At 44.4% G+C, this 19,227-nt stretch overlaps 2 protein-coding genes across 2 annotated transcripts in view; one reads left to right on the top strand and one right to left on the bottom strand.

Moving 5' to 3' along the window:
• Positions 1-3,792: 3,792 nt before the first annotated feature.
• On the bottom strand, positions 3,793-5,208 carry LOC123249635 (V-type proton ATPase subunit S1-like). Its single transcript, XM_044678749.1, has one exon. The coding sequence runs from the start codon at positions 5,206-5,208 to the stop codon at positions 3,793-3,795; it is 1,416 nt and encodes a 471-aa protein (XP_044534684.1).
• Positions 5,209-15,960: 10,752 nt separating this feature from the next.
• PIK3R4 (phosphoinositide-3-kinase regulatory subunit 4) overlaps positions 15,961-19,227 on the top strand; it is a 65,145-nt gene continuing 61,878 nt past the window's right edge. The window contains exons 1-2 of the mRNA XM_044679878.1: positions 15,961-16,696; positions 18,997-19,130. Of these exons, the coding sequence (XP_044535813.1) occupies positions 15,961-16,696; positions 18,997-19,130 (870 nt within the window). The remainder of the gene's footprint in view (positions 16,697-18,996; positions 19,131-19,227) is intronic.

Here is a 19,227-nt window from a genome sequence, read left to right as displayed (position 1 = left end):
AGATCCTACTTTATTCCACTTACTTTATTCTTTTGGTTGATTCATTCAATCAAGCTCTCTTGGCCCTACTATGTTTAAGCAGATCCTGACATATCCTATATATACATTAAAATACCAAGTAGATCCTTTCCACCAATTTCCTTTAAAGTATATATGTGTAATTATTGCCATTTTACAGGTAAGAGAACACTGTGATCTCCAAGCAGGCACTGAAGGTTACAATAATAGGGCTAAAGTCAGAATTTATTATTTTTGGTTGCAATCAATGTGGTCAAATAACTTCTTTTCAATAATTCAATAAGGCATCTCTTAGGCATTCCTGTGGCTTCTTTCAGGTGTTTCCACAGCCCTCCACACTTCTAAGACCAAGATAAAAATGTACCAGACTAGAGAATGCATGCAAAAAAAAGGGGGAAATTCAAGGGCATTGGATAGTATTTTAAGGTGGAGTGGGAAGGGTTGAAGGGAAGGGAATATGCCTTTACATTATTTACATTATCCCCCTTTTCTCCCTTAAGTAAATCAACCAATCTGGGCCTCAGTTTCCCCATTTCTAAAACGGTGTTGGACTGGGTGACTTTTAGAGTCACTTCTAGTTCTAAATATATGATCTCATGGTATGAAGGTGGTTTTACTTTTTGAGATTTTACCTCATCCCTGCAACTTTTGCTGATTTTTTTCCAACATGCATTCCTTTGACTTGGGAAATATTAAAGACCAGCTAAAAGTGCATACTTCTCTCTAACTCTCGATGGTTTGCAAAGCACATTCTTCACAAGCCCCCTTGGAGGGAAGCAATACAAATATACTTCTTTGTACATTCCCAGATAAGGAAACCAAGACTCCAAGGGATTAAGTGATGTGTCCCAATTCAAAGAGCTGGGACCTGAAGCCAAGCCTGATTCCAAGCCTACTGTGTGCGCTTCCTATTCCATCGTGTTCTTTCAAGTGGCTTGCTTTAATGAGAAAGAAACACAGCTTATACTCTGACCTCACTGTTGGGAATAGAAAACAACCCAAACTGAGAGATACTTTTTTTTTTTTTTTTTAAAAAGAATTGGGGTCATTATTTTTACTCTTGTTCATTGAAAAGGGGCAACTAAGCCAAAATTGCTGATGGTATCAGCCTGGAAAAAGCCTGATTACTAAGCTGTAATTGGATTGTCCAGGGCAGGGGGAACATGTTGCCCTGTGTTATTGTGGGGGCACCTACTTGCTTCATCTTTATTGGAGAGCCAGCTATAAAATTAGAGATATCTCCGAGGATTACAGATATAAAATAGTCCAGGCAGCAGAGACAGACTTGTATGATATGTACTCCATCTTTAAACAACAATAGAACTGTTCAAAGGCTCCAAGTGCCCTGGGAAGTCATATAGTGCAATTCTCTGTGCCATAGTCTCTGGATATCAACTTTTAGCTGGGTCTGAATCGCAGAAGAAAGGACCAAACACATGCAAAGCTTAAACACAAGAGAAATTTCTAACGTAAGCTAACTTTAAAGGTAAACCAACAGCAAACCCAATAAAAAGTCCATGATAAAAATCCCTGTTGGAGAAGACTTAAAAATGTATGGGAAATGTTATTGCAATCTATTATATGTCATCTCCAGGTGTTCCTGATGAAAGATGATGATATCAAGCCCCAGAATACTGCGGAATTTACTCATTCAAAAAGACCTTGTTTTAAGAAAAACTGAGGAAGGTCTAGGCCACCTAGTACACTGGGTGGTCAATTTATGGGAGAAAATGGGCAAAAATCAACTCAATGTGGGCAGACATGGATGAATTGTGCTTTGTAGCACAGGAGGGAATTCTTTGGTGGTATAGTAGATAGATGGCCTTGGAATCAGGAAAACCTGAGTTCAAATCTTGCCTCAGACAATTTGTAGTGGAAATATATTTGGCTGTGAAGTCATTTGTTGTTTCTTGGACTCCATTTGGATACTTGGGGCCTTTCATGTAATTCTGACTTGTGACCCAGTTTTAGGTTGCTGAGGAATTGAATTTACTAGCTAGCTTACTGAACCTCTTGGCCTCCCTTGAATGTGTATTGTGCTACCCTGTGTATTCCTTACCCTGATCCCTGGCATGAGGCCATCACTGCTAAGAGCCCATCCATCACTGGTCTCTGGTAGGGCTAAGTGTCAGTGTATCACTAATAAAGTTTCCAGTAAAGACTCCTGGAGTTTTCCCTTCTTCTCACAATCCAACTGTATCACCAGAATGGGAAATAGGTCAAGCCTGGAAAACTTCCTGTCCCTCAGGTCCAGGAGCTGCTGACTAGGGCTAGGAACGTGACCCTTGATCTGAAGCCTGTGCCCAGGGGAAGGGGGCCCTTTGGCCACAAAAGCATCAAAGAGAGCCTTGTACTACCTGGCGATACACATTTATTAGCTGGGAGACTCTGGCCTAGTCACTAGAACTCTCTCAACCTGACTGTCCTTATTTGTACAATGGGATAATCATCACAGGGCTGTTGGGAAGATCAAATTGAAATCAAATGAGATAATTACACGAAAAGCATTATTGCCATTTATTATTTTTTAAACCCTTACCATGATCTTAGAATCAATTTTGTTGTTATACTCACATCAATCACATCACAGTTCCACTTGATTTATTTATTATTAAGTTGTAGTTTCTATTAAGGATATTTATCATATCAGTATATACTAAAAATTGGCTTATCATGCTATTTGTACATGTTATTTGTAAACATTTAGTCCATACTTTTAAAAAAGAAAGTTTTATTAATTTTTAACAAAATAAACATTTATAGATTTTTACTTTGTGGAAAATCTCTTGTAAAAAAGGTAAAACTAAGAATATAGTTACTTTATCTGAAAGTACACGCACCATTTTACAACTTTAGAACCCCTTCTATTTTTTTAAAATAAAAATTTTAAAATTAAATTAAAGTGAAAATTTAGAAAAACATTTTAAAATAAAAAAATTAAAATAAAAACCCAACTTTTTTCTCTCCTCTCTCCTAAAAACAAACATGCATAATCAAGCAAAAGAAATTCTCTAATTGACTGTATATATGTATGTATGTATATTTATATGTAAATGTATTCTTACTTATTATATAGGTCTCCCTTAATCTGTCATGTTTAGGTCATGGATAGTATGTTTCATCTTTGGTCCTCTGGGATCATGGAATGGTCTTCGTTTTGATCAGAGTTCTTACAGCTTTCCAAGGTGTTTTTACAGTGTTGTTACTGTTTAACTTATTCTCCTGGTTCTACTCATTTTGCTTTTCATCTTTAAAAGTCTTTGAAATGTTTATCTTTTTTTCCCCTTTTTCAGGGAGGCTTCATCCGTTTTATTGCAATTTCTCATCACAGCCAAAGAGCGAGACATGGAGACACAAGAAGTGACCAACACGACAAGATCCCGGGACTCCTCCCCCGCACGAAGTAGCAGCTAGTCCTGAGCGCAGGGCTTGCTGGGGGAAATAAATAGGGCCAGAAGGGAGGGGGGGGGGCCTTCCCGGGAAAGAAGGAACTTGGGCTTTCTTATATATTATACATACACGGAGCAAAGTCTACACCTGAGGGGGGAGGAGCAGAGGGGCTCCCCGATGCCTCAGGCTTCCAGCTCCGAGGCAGGCCTCCACTCCGGTCTCCCAGGCCTCCTCCGAGGGGGTCTGGGTCCTAGACAGCAGCAACTGCTTTTTGTTACCATGGACAGAGCAAGGAAAGGCAGGCCGAGGGCCACGGGGAGGAAACGGGGAGCGGGAGCTCTTCCCAAGGGTGGGCGCACCCCGGCCCGCAGGGGGCCGCAGGGCTCACTGGGTCAGGGGCGCGGAGAGCGCGCTCCCCTTGTGGTCATCGAAGCGGTCCATGGTCTGGAGGTGGAGGATCATGTGCAGCCCGTAGGTGAGGACGAAGAGCAGGATGAGGGAGGAGACGAGCCCCATCCAGATGCCAGGGGAGAAGAAGCTGGCGCAGTCACTGGCGTACGAGAAGTTTCCCCCGGACAAGTTGAAGGCCTGGACCTGGAAATCCTGGAAAGTCACGTGCCAGGCCGAGGAGCCGAGCGAAGACACCAGGAGGCTGTGCTTGGACCGTTCGCTGCTGACATACTCGCAGTGGAAGGAATAGATGCTGGGCGCCGCGATGTGCGATGAATTGAAGACAACCGCGGAGTGGTTGACGTGGATTTCGAGTCTGTCCAGGGTGAACCAACTCCGGCCTGAAACGGGGTACAAGCGGTTGTTCAGGATAAGCTTGATGGTCAGGAAGGGGCCAAAGACGTTTTCGTAGGTCATGGCGAGGCGGGCCGAGGAGCTGTTCCAGCTGGAGCCGCTCAGGTTGAGGGCCGGGTTTCCAAAGGTGAGGGCGGTCAGGTCCCTCCGCTTATGGTGATAGGTCACCGTGAAACTCCGGGCCCAAAAGAGGATTCGCGGCTCCGGGTCACTGTAGCTCACCGGGGGAAGGGGCCCAGCCTTCGAATCCTCCTCCTCTCCTAGGAGGTGCCGCCGCAGACCCCCAGAGCCCAGCCGGGAAGGCCTCTCAGCAGTCAGTATGGCGGTATAGGGCACGCCTTCTGCCCGAAGCGTGCTCATCACCTGCCCAATAATCTCGTCGTTGCCGATGAGCGCTTCTTTCGGGGCCATCGAGCCGGAAGTGGTGGTGTAGGGCAGCCTCAAGAGCAGCAGAGCAGGAAGGGGGTCCCTGAGCTTCAGCTCGCGCAGGGCGGCCGGGGCTACGCGGAGGGGGCTGGCCCTTAGCTTCTGCCTCAGGTAAGAGGTCAGGGGGCCGGCTGCGTCCCAGCGCACCGAAGGCAGGACCAAGGAAGAGGGAGCCAACTCCAGGGCACTCTCCAGATGAGAGAACGCACTGTCTTGCTTGTTGCCAAACACACCGCCATAGGCAGTGAAGTCTTCCACGCTTAGCTCTTCCTGCAGGAAGAGCAGCACGTTTCGGGGGCCCTTCTCCAGGGCGGGGTCCAGGTAGGCGGCCAGCTGGCCATCCGTGGTGATGTGCCCTTCGTGGCCATTCTCCAGCGGAACCCACAAGTCCCGAGAGCTCGACCAGAGCACCAGCGGCACCTGCTGCTCCGCGGCGGCGGCGGCAAGCAGCAGTGCCAGTAGCAGTGCCAGCAGCTGGGATGGCGGCGATGGCGACGACGCCGAAGGGTGGACCGGAGATACACCGGCCATCACTTGAAGCGCAGCAGGCCGGGATCTCGCCGCCGCCATGACCCCGCAGTGCCTTCGCAGGCCAGCGCAGCTGTAGAAATTGTTCTTCCGGTTCTGCTCCCTTCACTCTGTATCAGTTCATATAGGTCTTCCCTTCTCTTTTTGAAATCACCCATTTCTTATAGTACAGCTGTACTCCATCACATTCGCAGCACTTCTCAATCGTGGACAGACTTAGTTTCCAGTTTTTTGCTACTACAAAAAGAGCTACTATAATTATTTTTACATGCAAAGGGCTTTTTTACTCTTCTTTGGTTCTTTTTTAGGTATAGGTCTAGCAGTAACATGGCCGAGTCAAAGGGTATGTACTGTCTGGTAATGTTTGTATATAATCAAAATTTGCTTTCCAGAATGGCACTCATTCACAGGTCCACCAACAGTTCATCAATATGCTTGCATTTTCACACAGGCTTTCCAACATTTTTCATTTTCCTTTTTTATCATCTTTACCACTCTGATGGGTGTGAAGTGAAATCTTGGAATTACTTTAATTTGCATTTTTCAAATTAGTAGAGATATGTAGCATTTTTTTTTCTTACAAGGCTCTAGATAGCCTGGGTTTCTTCCCTTGAGAATTTTCTGTTTGTGTCCTTAGACACAATGGCTCTTTTTAATGGGAAATGGCTCTTTTTCTTAGAAATCTGAATTCCTTATATATTTTCTAAATTGGACCTTTATCAGATAAACTTGCTGCAAAGATGTTTTCTTGTTTTTTAAATTTTAATCTTGCCTTTATTAGATTTATGAAAATACTTTTGTTTTTGGTTATCAAAAAACTATCCATTTTATCTTTTGTAATCTTCTCGCTATTCCTTACTTGGTCTGACTTTTCCTTATAACCATAGATCTGATAGTGTTATAGGGGTGCAAATGATGAACCCCTGGGTTCGGGAAGGAAACCATTCTCAAGAATGAGAAGACCCCAAACTTAGCTTAAAAGTAAAAAGAAAGATTTATTATTAAGACAGCATGAGTGGAATAGCCATGGGAGGCTGCCCCCCAGGTGCCAGTAGTGTGGATGTGACTCCCTGCACTCAATGGGTGGGTGAGGGGTCTGTCTGAGACCCTCAGGGTTTAGGCTATCCAGGTGTGTTCCGGAGGTCTCTTTGTCTATCTCAACCTAAAGGAAGTCCAAGGATAATGGTCTTTGTGTATCTTTTTTGTCTATCTCAACTTAAAGGAATTCCAAGGATGATGGTCTTTGGGAATTCCCCTGTTCACAGCCCGCCTGAGTTAAGGGGTACAGGGTCCCCGCCATCTCTGCATAATGCCCATGTCATCTCTCCCCCTCTCCAAATATCTAAGGGAAAAGGGACGAAGGTCTCAATCTTCTGTAGCTTCTTCAAAGCTGGGTATGGTTGTATAGCTGGCCCTGCCTATGTTGGGGGGAGAGAGAGAGAGAGAGAGAGAGGTGTTGACTTTAGGCAATGTCCAGACATCCAGGGTGGGAGTGGTATCTTCCATGAAGAGTGAGAGGTTTCTTCCTAAAAGCCACTAGAGAAGTGACAATGTTAAAAAAAATAGCAGGGTTTAAATCAGGGGGTTTTCTGTCCAGCTGGCAAGATTAAAGAAACAGAAAGTAAGAAAAGGAGTAAGAGATTTAAGGGAACCAGGAGGAAAGGGGACCCTCCAGAGCATCCTTAGGCTTGTTGTTCTGGCAGAAGAAGAATTTGAGGTCCTCTAACGGCTCACAGGAATTAGTGATATCTGTTTCCCCTTCACCACCTGTTTCTGGGGGAGGTTTAATAGGAGAGGTACAAGTCCATGTGTTCTGCCCCTCTAAATTTTACCATTGTGGAAGTGGACAAAATTAGGCAATGGGGCCCATCCCATGGGGTGTGTTGGCTGGTTTGATCTACTCCAGGTTTTCAGGTATACCAAATCTCCAGGTGTGGCTGGGTGGAGGGATTCCTCTTTCTCCTCCCTCTAGGGTTTGGGAAGGATCTTGTTAGTATATTCCCTCAGGAGCTGGTGGATCTGCCTCAATTGTTTAGAAAACCAAACAAAACTGTGAATAATTTCTGTATCTAAAAGAACTTCAGAGGTTAGAAATGGGTCTCCCATACAGCAGTTCAAATGGGCTTACTCCCAAGTCTGCTCGAGGAGCAAGTTTGATTCTAGTAAGCGCTATTTGGAGAGCTTGGATCCAATCAACTTTTGCTTCCTCACCTAGTTTGGTGAGGGATCTTTTTAGGGTGTTGCACCTTTTGCAAGGTGGCAGGTGGGTGAAATCGATCTGCCAATCCTCACCCGGTGATTCCGGTCTCCTTTGGATGGTTTTAAGGAGGGAAGGGGGTCTGGGAGCTCCAGTGCTGTTAAGTTTGAGCCACTGGCCTCAGATCAGGTCCCAGGTACAGAGCTAAAACTCCTAGGGCAAATTGCTTTCTCTCATCTACAAACAAAAAGAAAGGGCTTTTCAGGGTCCGGAACTCCTAGGAATTTGAAGGTGGAAATTGTGTCCATGACATAGGCAGCCTCTGATGGGCTAAAAATCAAGAGGTCATCAACACGTGTATATATAGTGGGAGGTCTTGGCAAAGGAGTGTCTAGGGAACTTTGAGTTGAGATAAGGGAAAATTTAGAACTTAGCTTCTCCATTATGTCTCTTTCTAATAAAGGACATAGTGAAGAAGGGATGGCCAGAAATGTATGTTGGAATAGTTTGTCTTCATGGGCACCCGCTAGGGGTGCCTTATCCCTACATCTAGGTATCTTACCCCTTCTCCCAATTACCTGATGCTGTGAAGGCAATGAAGGACCATTGTATGAAGGAAGGGCGGGGGGGAAAAAGTAGGTCCCATTTTAAGAAACATAGTCCACTTACCTTCCACCTCAAGATTAACCCTGGGTTCAGCCATTGTAATGGAAACCGGGAGCAAGCCGGCCCTAGGGCACCCCTTTTCTGAGACTTCAGGAGACTGGAGGATAGGGAGATGCCCCTTGGGTGGCCAGTGCAGTGCCAAAAGGGACACTGACACTTCCAGTGTCCCCGTTGTCCACAGGCTGGGCACGGAGATGAGGGCGGTCTCTCCTTTGAAGGACAATCCTGTGACCAATGCCCAAACCGTCTACAGGCATGGCAAGAGCCCCTCGGCTTCTGCCCACAGGTCAAAGAAGTGAGAGCAGCTACAAGCAGTTTCTCTCAGGTGTGTCCTTCCTCCATTACCTGGTCCCTGTTGTGAAACACCTTAAAAGCAGCATCTAGTAATTGGTTAGTTGGAGTCTGGGGTCCCAGATCCAGCTTTTGCAGTTTTCACCTGATATCTGGGGCTGACTGTCGTATAAAATGGAGGTGTGAGATAGTTGCCCCCTCATCAGACTCGGGGTTGACATTTGTATATTGTTTCATAGCTTCTACTAGTCTGGACAAGAAGAGAGCAGATTCTCCTCTTTACCTTGAGTAACTTCCCTAAGTTTGCTGTAATGCACTCGCCTCCTAACTCCTTTCTCCATGGTTTGAAAAATGCAGTCTAATATGTGGTTTCTTCATCTACGGTGGCTCTCATTTCCATAATTCCACCCAGGGTCTTGTCCTGGCACAGCAGTAGCACCAGGGACCCCTGCCCATGTGCAACCGAGGGCTTTCTCATCTCCTACTGCTATGGCCAAGTCCCAGATTCGCTTCTTTTCATGTGGGGTGCAGCAGGCAGCAAGAATGATGTGCACGTCTGACCAAGACAGATCATACTGTAGGGTGAGGGACTTAAAACCTTCAATGAATTTGCTGCGGTTCTCAGAGTACTGACCCAATTTCTCCTTAACCTGGGCTAGATCTCTCATAGAAAAAGGAACCTGTACCCCAGCCAACCCCTCTGGTGAGGGCACCTCTCTCACGGGGAGAAGATGAGCCCTCTCACCATAGCTCAGTGAGCTCCCGGTGTGGAGTGGGCTAGGCTGAGGAATGGGTGGAGGTACTAGGCAGTGGAGGGTACAAAAGGGTGTTTGTGTGTGTGGTGGCTTGGGATATGGCCTTCAGGCAGAGCCCGAAGGGTAAAGTAGAGATTTTGGAGCTGAGGGAACAAAGGAATCTAGGGTGGATGTAAGTTCTGTGGAGGTTGAGGGAAGGGTGGCATCTCTGCCAGAGGCGATGTTATCTCTCTGTTTCTAAGGGCAGTGAAAGTGCCATTTAATGTTAAGTCCTCCAAATTATCCTCCTGGCTGCTCTTCCCAGTAGGGGCAAGCAAAGGTGTTGTGAGGCAGAGCCTCCTAAGTTCAGGATTTTGGTTTAAATTTACAAAAATTCTTATATAGGGAAATGCTGTCCATTTCCCCTTCCTCATACAAAACAAATCCAGCTGCATGATGGTATTAGAATTTAGGGTGCCATTGATAAGCCAGGCTTCTTATCTAGGCTGTAAATCAGTTTCTTTTTGCTCAAGTTTTTTAAAGCCAATTTGTCCCAATTTTCAAGTATAAACCCCAAAGGGGAATCCTGGGGTACGCTCTGTCTCTGTCCCATATTGATGTGGAAAAAAAGGGGGCCAAACCTCAAAAAAACCAAAACTGCAACCCAGTGCTACACCCCTGAGAAACCTGCAACTCAGTCCCAGGTAGTGAGTACTGAGGAGTAACCTGCAACCAACTGTGCGTCCACAGAAGGTGCCTGACCTGCCACTCAGTGTGTTACACCCAGTGTATACTGAGGAGAAACCTGCAACCCAGTGTCACACACAGTGTCCACTGAGGAGAAAACCCAAAACCTGCCACCCAGCACCACACACAGCTTACACTGGGGGAGAACCTGGGTAATGGCCTTATGTTCCGTACCCTATGGGAGCAAGAGAGCGAAGAGAGGACCCACAAAGATATCACCAAAAAATGGGGGTTTCAGGAGTCCAAGAAAGGCTCCTTCCTACCTGAGAAGCTATGGCCTCGTGAGCAATCCAGGAACAGGAGCAGCTTCCAGGAGAGCCAAAAATGTTGGGCGCCAACTGTTATAGGAGAGCAAATGGTGAACCCCTGCATTCGGGAAGGAAACCATTCTCAAGAATGAGAGGACTCCAAACTTAGCTTAAAAGTAAAAAGAAAGATTTATTAGTAAGATAGGATTAGTGGCCAGCAAGATAGCATGAGTGGAACAGCCATGGGAGGCTGCCCCAGAGTGCCTCAGTTCTGGCCTTTTTGTATTCTATTCAGTAGTGTGGACATGACTCCTTGGTGTGTGTGTGTGTGTGTGTGTGTGTGTGTGTGTGTGTCTCAGTCTGAGACCCTCACAGGGCTTAGGCTATCCAGGTGTGTTCCAGAGGTGTATCTCTTGATCTATCTCAACTTAAAGGAAGTCCAAGGATGATGGTCTTTGCCTCCGGAGTCACAAGGGCAGGAAGGGGGAAGGGAATTCCCATGTTCACAGCCCGCCTGAGTTAAGGGGTACAGGGAACCTGCCATTTCTGCACAAAGCCCGTGTCAATAGGTAATTTTTTCCATGTTCTTGAATTTATTGACATTTTATATCTAAGACAATTAATCATTTGGAGATTATATTTGGAAAAAGCGTGAAGTGTTATAATCTAAATCTAATTTCTTCCGTACTGCTAATCTATTTTCCCAGCAGTTTCTGCCAAATGATGAAGTTGTTCTTATTTCAGTAGCTAAAGAATTTATGTTTATCAAATTCTAGGGTCTTAAATACATTTTCTTTTATTTGTTGTGTACCTAATTGGTTTCACTTATTGAGGGATCTGTTTTTTAACCAGTACCAAATTTTTGTTTGTTTTTAAAATCCTTACCTTCTGTCTTGGAATTAATATTGTTTAATGGTTGCTAGGCAGAGGATAAGGGCTAGGCAATGGGGAAGAGGAGGGGTTAAGTGATTTGCTCTGGATTATACAAGCTCTAGGCCAGGGATCTGTAAGGTATGGCTCTTTTGAGGGCCAGATATGGCTCTTTCTGCAGGAGCCATAAAGTCAATTTTTTTTAAGGCACTGTTACAGGAGCAGCACTGTGAGCACTGTACGGCTCTCACGAAATTACATTTTAAAAAATGTGGTGTTTATGGCTCTCACGACCAAAAAGGTTGCTGACCCCTGCTCTAGGCAGTGACTGAGGCCAGATTTGAACCCAGGAACTCCTGTCTCTAGATCTGGCTCTTAATCCACTGAGCCAACTAGCTGCTCCTTCCAAATTGTTTTTTAATAATTACTGCTTTGTGATATAGTTTAAAATATGGAACTTCTGGGCCCTCATTTTTCTCATTCTTTTAATTACTTCTTTTAGATTCTTGACATTTTTTGCTCCATAGTTATTTTATTACTTTTTCTAGTTTTGTAAAATAGTACTAGTACAGTATGGAACAAGTAAATTAACTTAGGTAGTATTCTCATTTTAAATATATTGGCTCTTCCTACCCATGAGCAATCAGTATTTTCCCAATTATTTTGGTTTGGAATATATGGAAACAGTGGTTTCTAGTTGTATTTGCGTAGTTCTTATATGTCTCTTACAAGGTAGACTCCCAAATATTTTATACATTCTGTGGTGATTTTAAATGGAATTTATTTCTCTTCTTAATGTGTTAGGGTTAAGTTTAGAGAATAAGGTGAAATATGGCTGGGCTTGCCTAAAGTAGGAGTCCAGGTGAGGCAGACTTGAGGATAGAAATTATGGAGACTGAAAGGTCTCCATCTAAATTACAGCCTCTCATTTGGGCCATAATGGCAGCTGGTAAGAAGATATGCTTACTTTTTCATTTTTATAACATTTTTATGAGAATGATTTATTTACATTGTCGATGTGGAATCTAGAGACCCCAAACTTGTGGCCTGGTGGGATCTGATGAACCCCAAGATTTAGGAATAGCTAGTTAAGTTGGAGTCCCCAAAGCTTGTGCTAGTTTCCTGTTCCCTAGAGAATCCATCCTGATGGGATCTCAGGCTAGCAGTTGCAGACTGAATAATGGACCCTAGGGTTAAAGCTAAATATCCTTTTGTCTTAGGAAGTCTGGCCCTTTGTATCAGAGGCCCGGTCCCAGGAAGACACTTCGGGGCAGGGACCACCCTTTAGTACCCATAGTAAGTAGCCCCTTCCTTTTACACCCTAGCCTCTGGCTACGTTTCCTTTCCCAAGATTGATTGTATCTGGTCAGCATGATAGTGTCAATCATCTTTCCCAGCCCCAGGACTATATTTAAATTCTTCTGTTTGGCATTACAAACCCTATCCTAGCCTCTTACCTCTCTCCAGTCTTCTTGTATGTTGCTCTCCTTTAGGAACCCTGGGATCCCGGATGACTGGTTGGCTCCTGCCCTCGGACTCTCGCTCCCTCCGCATCTGGGCTCGAGGACCACCCTTCCCCCCAGGACCCTCCTCCCCAAGGACTGCCTTGGACCTGGTTACTGTCTCCCGGTTTAGGTAGAAGTTGTCTCATCAGGCCGGAATGTAAGCTCATGGGGGGCAGGAATTGTTTCCTTTTGGTCCCCGAAAGAAACTCGGTTCCGAAAGGACTTCACAGTAGCCGCGAGGTGGCCGGACGGTTGGCGCTTTCAGCGTCTTCCGCCTCTTTCATCTCCTAGCAACGGAGGCGCGCCCTAGCAGGGCTTCCTCTTCCCTCCCTCCTTTACGTCACTTCCGCGGCGTCCCGGAAGTGAGGTCCAACCGGTCTGTTTCCCCGCGGGCTGCGGGTCCTGGCGCGGGGTGGGAGGTACTAGGGCATCGGTGGGCTGGATCCCACCTGCGCCCCTCCGTCCGTCCGTCCGTCCGTCCGTCCCGCCGCAGCGAGGTGGGCTTGGTGGAGGCCGGCCAGGGGATGGGTGGGCTGGGCCGGCTGGGGGTGGTCCCTGTCTCCCTCCCCAGCCCCCACCTCGGATTGGCCCGCCCCCGCACCCCTAAGGCAGTCCCTCCCCTAGACTCCCCCCTTTCCGAGACTGGTTCTTACTCCCGTCCCACCCCCCCAGCCGATTTACCCCTGCCCCCCATCTCTCAGGCCCGGTTCTCTCCAGTCTCCTTGATTTCCTGCCTGTCATCCCTCTAGGGCTGGCTCCCGCCCCCCCATCTTACCTGGTTCTCCCCTACCCCTTCACACCCTTCACTGATTTCTTCTCCTCGGTCCCCCAGAGGCGAATTCCCGTCTCCCCTCCCTCCCTCCAGACCTGGCTTTCCCTGGCCTCTACTGATTTCCCTTTCTCAGTCTCCCCAAGGGCGAATTCTCTTCTCCCCTCCTTCTCCTTCCTTCATACTTGACCCTTCCCTCATCCCCACTTTCTGGACCCTTTTTCCCATTCCCTTCCACTCACCTCCTGGTCTGGTCCCAGATACCCTAGCTTCTCAGTTTCCTGCAAATCTACCTGTTTTCTTCTCCTTTTCAAATCTGGGAAGTTTAGCTCAGTTAAGAATCCAGTTAAGAGTCTTTTTTTTTTTTTTTTTGAAGGAGGTGGGGGCTCAAGTTAACCACAGCAGAGTTTGGCTGCAGCTGTTGGCATTGTGACTTCTTAGTTAAGTTTTATTTTATTTTTGCTTTAATTTTAACAGCTTTGGCCAGGATTCTTCTCTGCTTCCCCCTTCTTTCCTCACAGTGGAATGGAAGCCACTTGACCTTTTAGGGAGGACTTTATGGTTTACAAAGCACTTTACAAAGTCTGTCTCATTCGATCCTCACAACAACGCTGTGAGGTAGGTATTGCAGGGATTCATTGTCCCCATTTTGGAAATGAGACTTGGGTTAGGCTGGTCATCAAACATTTATCAAGCTTGCTTTTTTTTTTTATTAAAATTTTTTTTAAACCAATCCTGTATATTGGTTCCAAGGCAGAAGAGCAGTAAAGCCTAGGCATTGGGGGGCCAAATGATTTGGTTTCTGAGGTCAAATTTGAACCCAGGGCCTCCAATCTTCAGTCCTGGTTCTCCATTCATCAAGTCACCTAGCTGCCTTGTATTGTGCTTTCTGTGTGTCTAGTATTGTGCTAAATGCTGAGGATTCAAAGACAGGCAAAGACAGTTCTTGCCCTCAAGGAGCTCACAGTCTAAGGGAGGAGATAACATGCAAACAGCCATGTATGAACTATATACAGGGTAAATGTGAAATAATCAACAGAGGAAGGAACTAAGGTTAAAAGGATTTGAGAAGGGCTTCTCCTAGAAGATGATATTTTAGCTGGGATTTGAAGGAAGCCAGGAGGCTGAGAAGAACATTCCAAGCATAGGGGATGGCGAGGCAAAATGCTCAGGCTGGAGAGATTGAGTCTTATGTAAGGAACAGTAAGGAGACCAGTGTCATTGGATCGCAGATGGCTGAAGTAAGGGAAACCTTGGAGGTGGCAAGTTATTAAGGGCTTTGAATTGCAAAGAAAGGATTTTGTATTTAATTCTAGAGTCAGTAGGCATTTACCAGCACTTACTATGTGCCTAGGCACCATACTAAACTCTGGAGAGACACAAAAAGGCAGTCCCTACCCTTGAGAAGCTCATAGTCTAACAGGGAAGCAACATGGGAATAATTACGTACAAACAAGATAGATATAGGACAAATTGGAGATAATCCTGGATGTAATTAGGTTGCTGCTGTCAGAATTGATTGCATAGTGGAGTGGGGGGAGGGGGGCAGGCGGGCATGGTTACATCTGTCCAGGGTCAGTTTGACAGCTTAGTGGTGGGCTGGAGCTGGGAGAGATTTGTGGCAGAGACTACCCAGCAGACTGTTGCATAGGTGAGGTGTTGAGGACCTGTAGCAGGTGTCAGATTGAAGGGTACATTTAAGAGAGATGTCATGAAGGTGAAATTAACAAGACTTGGTCACATGTGAGATAAGGGAGAAAGCCAAGAGTCAGGGATGAATCTAAGTTGAGAGGCTGGGTGGCAATGGGTGCCCTTGACAGTATTTGGGAAGTTTGGAAGATGGGGGAGGTTTCTGGGGAAAGGAGAAAAGTTTGGTTCTGGACATTTGAGTTGGAACATCTAGTTCGTGACATTGTCTAAATCTTAACCTGGCAGATCCAGTTGTTGGCTGATTTAATTAGCTAGTGAGCTATTAAGGGTCCCAACTCAGATTTGAATTCAGGTGTTTTGAATCCAAATCCAGCACATTTTCTGATATACCAAGTGTTTTGATGCACATTGAAAGGGGTTATGTGAGGATGTAACTGGATAAGAGATAGGATGATAGAGTTAGTGCTGGAAGAAACTTGGAGGTCTAGGCCAAACCCTTCCTTTGCACAGGTAAGAATCATATTTGAAATGATTTACCTTTTAGTCATATAGGTATTTAGTGAATTGAAATCAAGTTCTCTGGCTCCCAAATCCAGCATTCTTATCACTTAACCCTGCTAAGATGGCTCACCTTTTTGATCTTGCCTTTGTGGCACTGCAATTAACTACTTGTATAAAATGACAGCGTGCTAGTATTACGTGGTTTCCTTTTTCCTTCCCCCCCCCGCCCCCTTTTCTAGGGTAAGGTGATGCTACTTTTATGCCCAGCCATAGCACTGAACTTAGAATTGATGCTAAATAAATACTTTTTAAATTGAGTTTTTTAAATCAAAGAAAGGTAAATTCTTCACATTCTCAACTTAATGCATAAATGGCACATTTCACTTTATTTTCCCAGATGGCTAGATCTTAGTTACAGATTATTTTCAAATAAGAACATCTTGAATATAGAGAATAACTTGAAGTTACTAGTGTCAATGAAAGCACTTCATACATTTATCTCTTAAGGAAGAGAGAAGGCACATAAGTGGAATGCGATTGTCTCCTATACCATCTTTTTCATCTATCTTTTTTTGTAGATATCTTCTCTTGACGATATTGACGGCATTCTGTTGTTATGGGAAACCAGCTGGCTGGCATTGCCCCCTCCCAGATCCTTTCTGTGGACAGCTATTTTTCAGACATCCATGATTTTGAATATGACAAAAGCCTGGGGAGTACCCGATTTTTTAAAGTTGCTCGAGCCAAGCACAGAGAAGGCTTGGTGGTGGTGAAGGTCTTTGCAATTCAGGATCCAACCTTACCTTTAACTAGCTACAAACAGGAACTGGAAGAGCTGAAGATCAGACTTAATTCAGCACAGAACTGTCTACCATTCCAGAGGGCCACAGAAAAAACATCTGAAAAAGCGGCTCTGCTCTTCAGGCAGTATGTCCGAGACAACCTCTATGATCGGATCAGTACCCGTCCGTTCTTAAACAATATAGAAAAGCGGTGGATTGCTTTCCAGATCTTGACTGCAGTGGACCAAGCTCACAAATCTGGGGTCCGCCATGGGGACATCAAAACTGAAAATGTCATGGTAACCAGTTGGAATTGGGTTCTCCTAACAGACTTTGCCAGTTTTAAACCTACTTACCTTCCAGAAGACAACCCTGCTGATTTCAACTATTTCTTTGACACGTCACGGAGGAGAACTTGCTATATTGCTCCTGAGCGCTTTGTGGATGGTGGCATGTTTGCCACAGAGTTGGAGTGCATGAAAGATCCTTCTACCCCACTGGTAGATTTGACAAACAGCAACCAGAGGACAAGAGGGGAACTGAAGCGTGCAATGGACATCTTTTCCGCAGGTATATTTGAGTTGCTTAAATATCCGAAGTGACCCTCCCCCTAGACTGCAGTGATGACTCCTACTGCTTTAATTTGTTAAATCTTGAGAAAGTAGTATATTGGCATGATGACACTCTTTCCAATAGTTGCCACTGACAGGAATAGCTTGAATTTCTATGGCACTTTAAGGTTAGCTAAGAGCTTTACATGTGACATTTTTTTTAACCCTTGCTTGTTAACGGAGCACTGGTTATTTTAGACAAAAATGCCCATATTTGTGTATTTTGTCGTGATTTCTTTTAAATTTTGCCATGAGATTACATATCTACGAATTTAATTTGTGTTCATTGCACTAAAAAAGTTGAATTCAATTTTAAACAAGTTAGGAAATCTGTGATTACAGATTAGTGTATTTGTGCATTCTACAAATATATTGGTAGAGTGTATATCCACAGCTAATTTTTGGAGTTGGGTATACAGAATATTGTCGTTCTGAGTCCTTCTGCTTGATGTAGTCCACTTATCTGTCTCTTGATAATGCCCCCAAAGGATTCATATTAACTTCATAAGTTTATTTATCTGTTAACATTCTAGTTTTTCTTAATCTGTAGATTTCTGACTGATGTATTTATGTGAGCTCTTTTTAGGCCTATTTATAGTTTTAGCCTCTTATTTCTTTTACTTCTTGGGGGTGGGTAATAATTTCCACTTGCCATAGAAATAATAACTTTTAAAACTTTCCCAAATTGATCATTTTTTTAAACCCTTACCTTCCATCTTAGAATCAATACTGTGTATTGGTTCCAAGTAGTAAGGGCTTAGGAAATGGGGATCAAGTAACTTGCCTGGGGTCACATGGCTAGGAAGTGTCTGAGGTCAGATTTGAACCCAGGACCTCCCATCTCTGACCCAGCTCTCAGTCCACTGAGCCACCTAGCTGTCCCCCCAAATTGATCATTTTTAATCTTCACGAGGTGCTTCCTAAATCTGTCATGCCATTCTTTCATAGGCTTTCTCTTATAGTCAACTCCTCATAGGCTTCATTTTCTTTCATCCTGAAAAGGCTCAAATTATTTTGCCCCTGTCATACAGCATTCCTTTCATCCTCCTGTAAGAGATAGGCATCCTTGCCTCTTTCCCTTCTTCAGTTCTAGAGATATTTTGGATATGTTTCAACACTCTCTAGGTTGAGTGCCACTTTTCTAGGTTGTGGATCCATTTTTAATGGCTCCTGTCTGTTGATCTGGGGAAAGTAATTGTATCCCTCTGACTCTCATCCATGACACATATATCCCAAACTTTGTGAGTGGCTGGCAATCCTGAAACAGCATAGACATCACTGATAGATTCCATAAAATAGATAGAAATTCTCTTTCCAGACTTCTCTCTTCGCACAAAACAACAAAACTCTAATGAACCAGTCCCTCAAAACCTCCACTACATACTACCCTTGTGTTCCATTCTATAAGTGATGGTCATCACATAGGAATCATTCTACCCCTTATTTCAGCCTGTACTATTAGATAGTTAGAAATGAATATTTTTAAGGGCTTTGTTAAGCCTATTTGACTCTGAATTGTGCTCTGATTCTTGGAAATGTCCTTGCCTGCTTGGGAACAGTGGTCAGTTTTCAATTCTTGGGTTCTTAAGTCTTAAGTTTGAAATGAATAGCATGTGCTGCTTTATCAGCAGCTCTTTCTTGAGGGAAGGTCTCAGATCCCATGCTATTAAAGTTTCATATTTCTTGTGACAAGGCTCAATTGATTAACGTCAGAAAAAAAAAGTTTTAACCATTCGGGAAACCAGTTTTCCCAGATTCCCATCTCCCTCCTTGCGGTATGAGAAAGGATTAATGAAACTTTATACATTTGGGTTCCTTGGTTGAGGGTCATAAGGGACTTTATATCTTATCAAATTCCCTTATTTTATAAATGGAAAAACTGAGGCTCAACACAGTTAGTTAATATTTACACATGGATGGCATCGACTAGAACTGGGTTCTGAATTTGGTCAGCACTTTACAATTTGACATTATTTTGTGGACTTTGGGCCAGTCATAAACCCTCTTGGAACCTGAGTGCTCATCAGTAAAATGGGGACAATAGTGCCTATTTATTGCCAAGCTTATTATGCACCTCAAGTAGAATAATGGATATAAAGTGCTGTGTAAATGCCATCTCTTGTTATCAGTAGTAATTCACTTATTTTGTATGTAAGCTCTACGAACTTGTTGAAATTCTTACTCTGGAAGGAAGAAAATGTGTTGGATTTCATTTATTGTACCTCATTTGCTATAGAGGTTACATTTTCTGTTTTCCAGGTTGTGTAATAGCTGAGCTATTTACGGAAGGGGTCCCACTATTTGACTTGTCACAGCTTTTGGCCTATAGAAATGGACATTTTTTCCCTGAACAAGTGCTAAGCAAAATTGAAGATCGTAGCATCAGAGAATTGGTAAGTGTGGTAAGCTGGAAATTTGAAAAGTTTGTGATAAGCACATTGTGGAAAAATATCTTAAAATTCCCGTTTTAGGGATAACCTATTACTCTGA

The sequence above is a fragment of the Gracilinanus agilis genome, chromosome 5, assembly GCF_016433145.1.
Source record: "Gracilinanus agilis isolate LMUSP501 chromosome 5, AgileGrace, whole genome shotgun sequence".
NCBI classification, from domain to species: domain Eukaryota; kingdom Metazoa; phylum Chordata; class Mammalia; order Didelphimorphia; family Didelphidae; genus Gracilinanus; species Gracilinanus agilis.
This window is presented reverse-complemented; position numbering and strand designations above follow the sequence as displayed.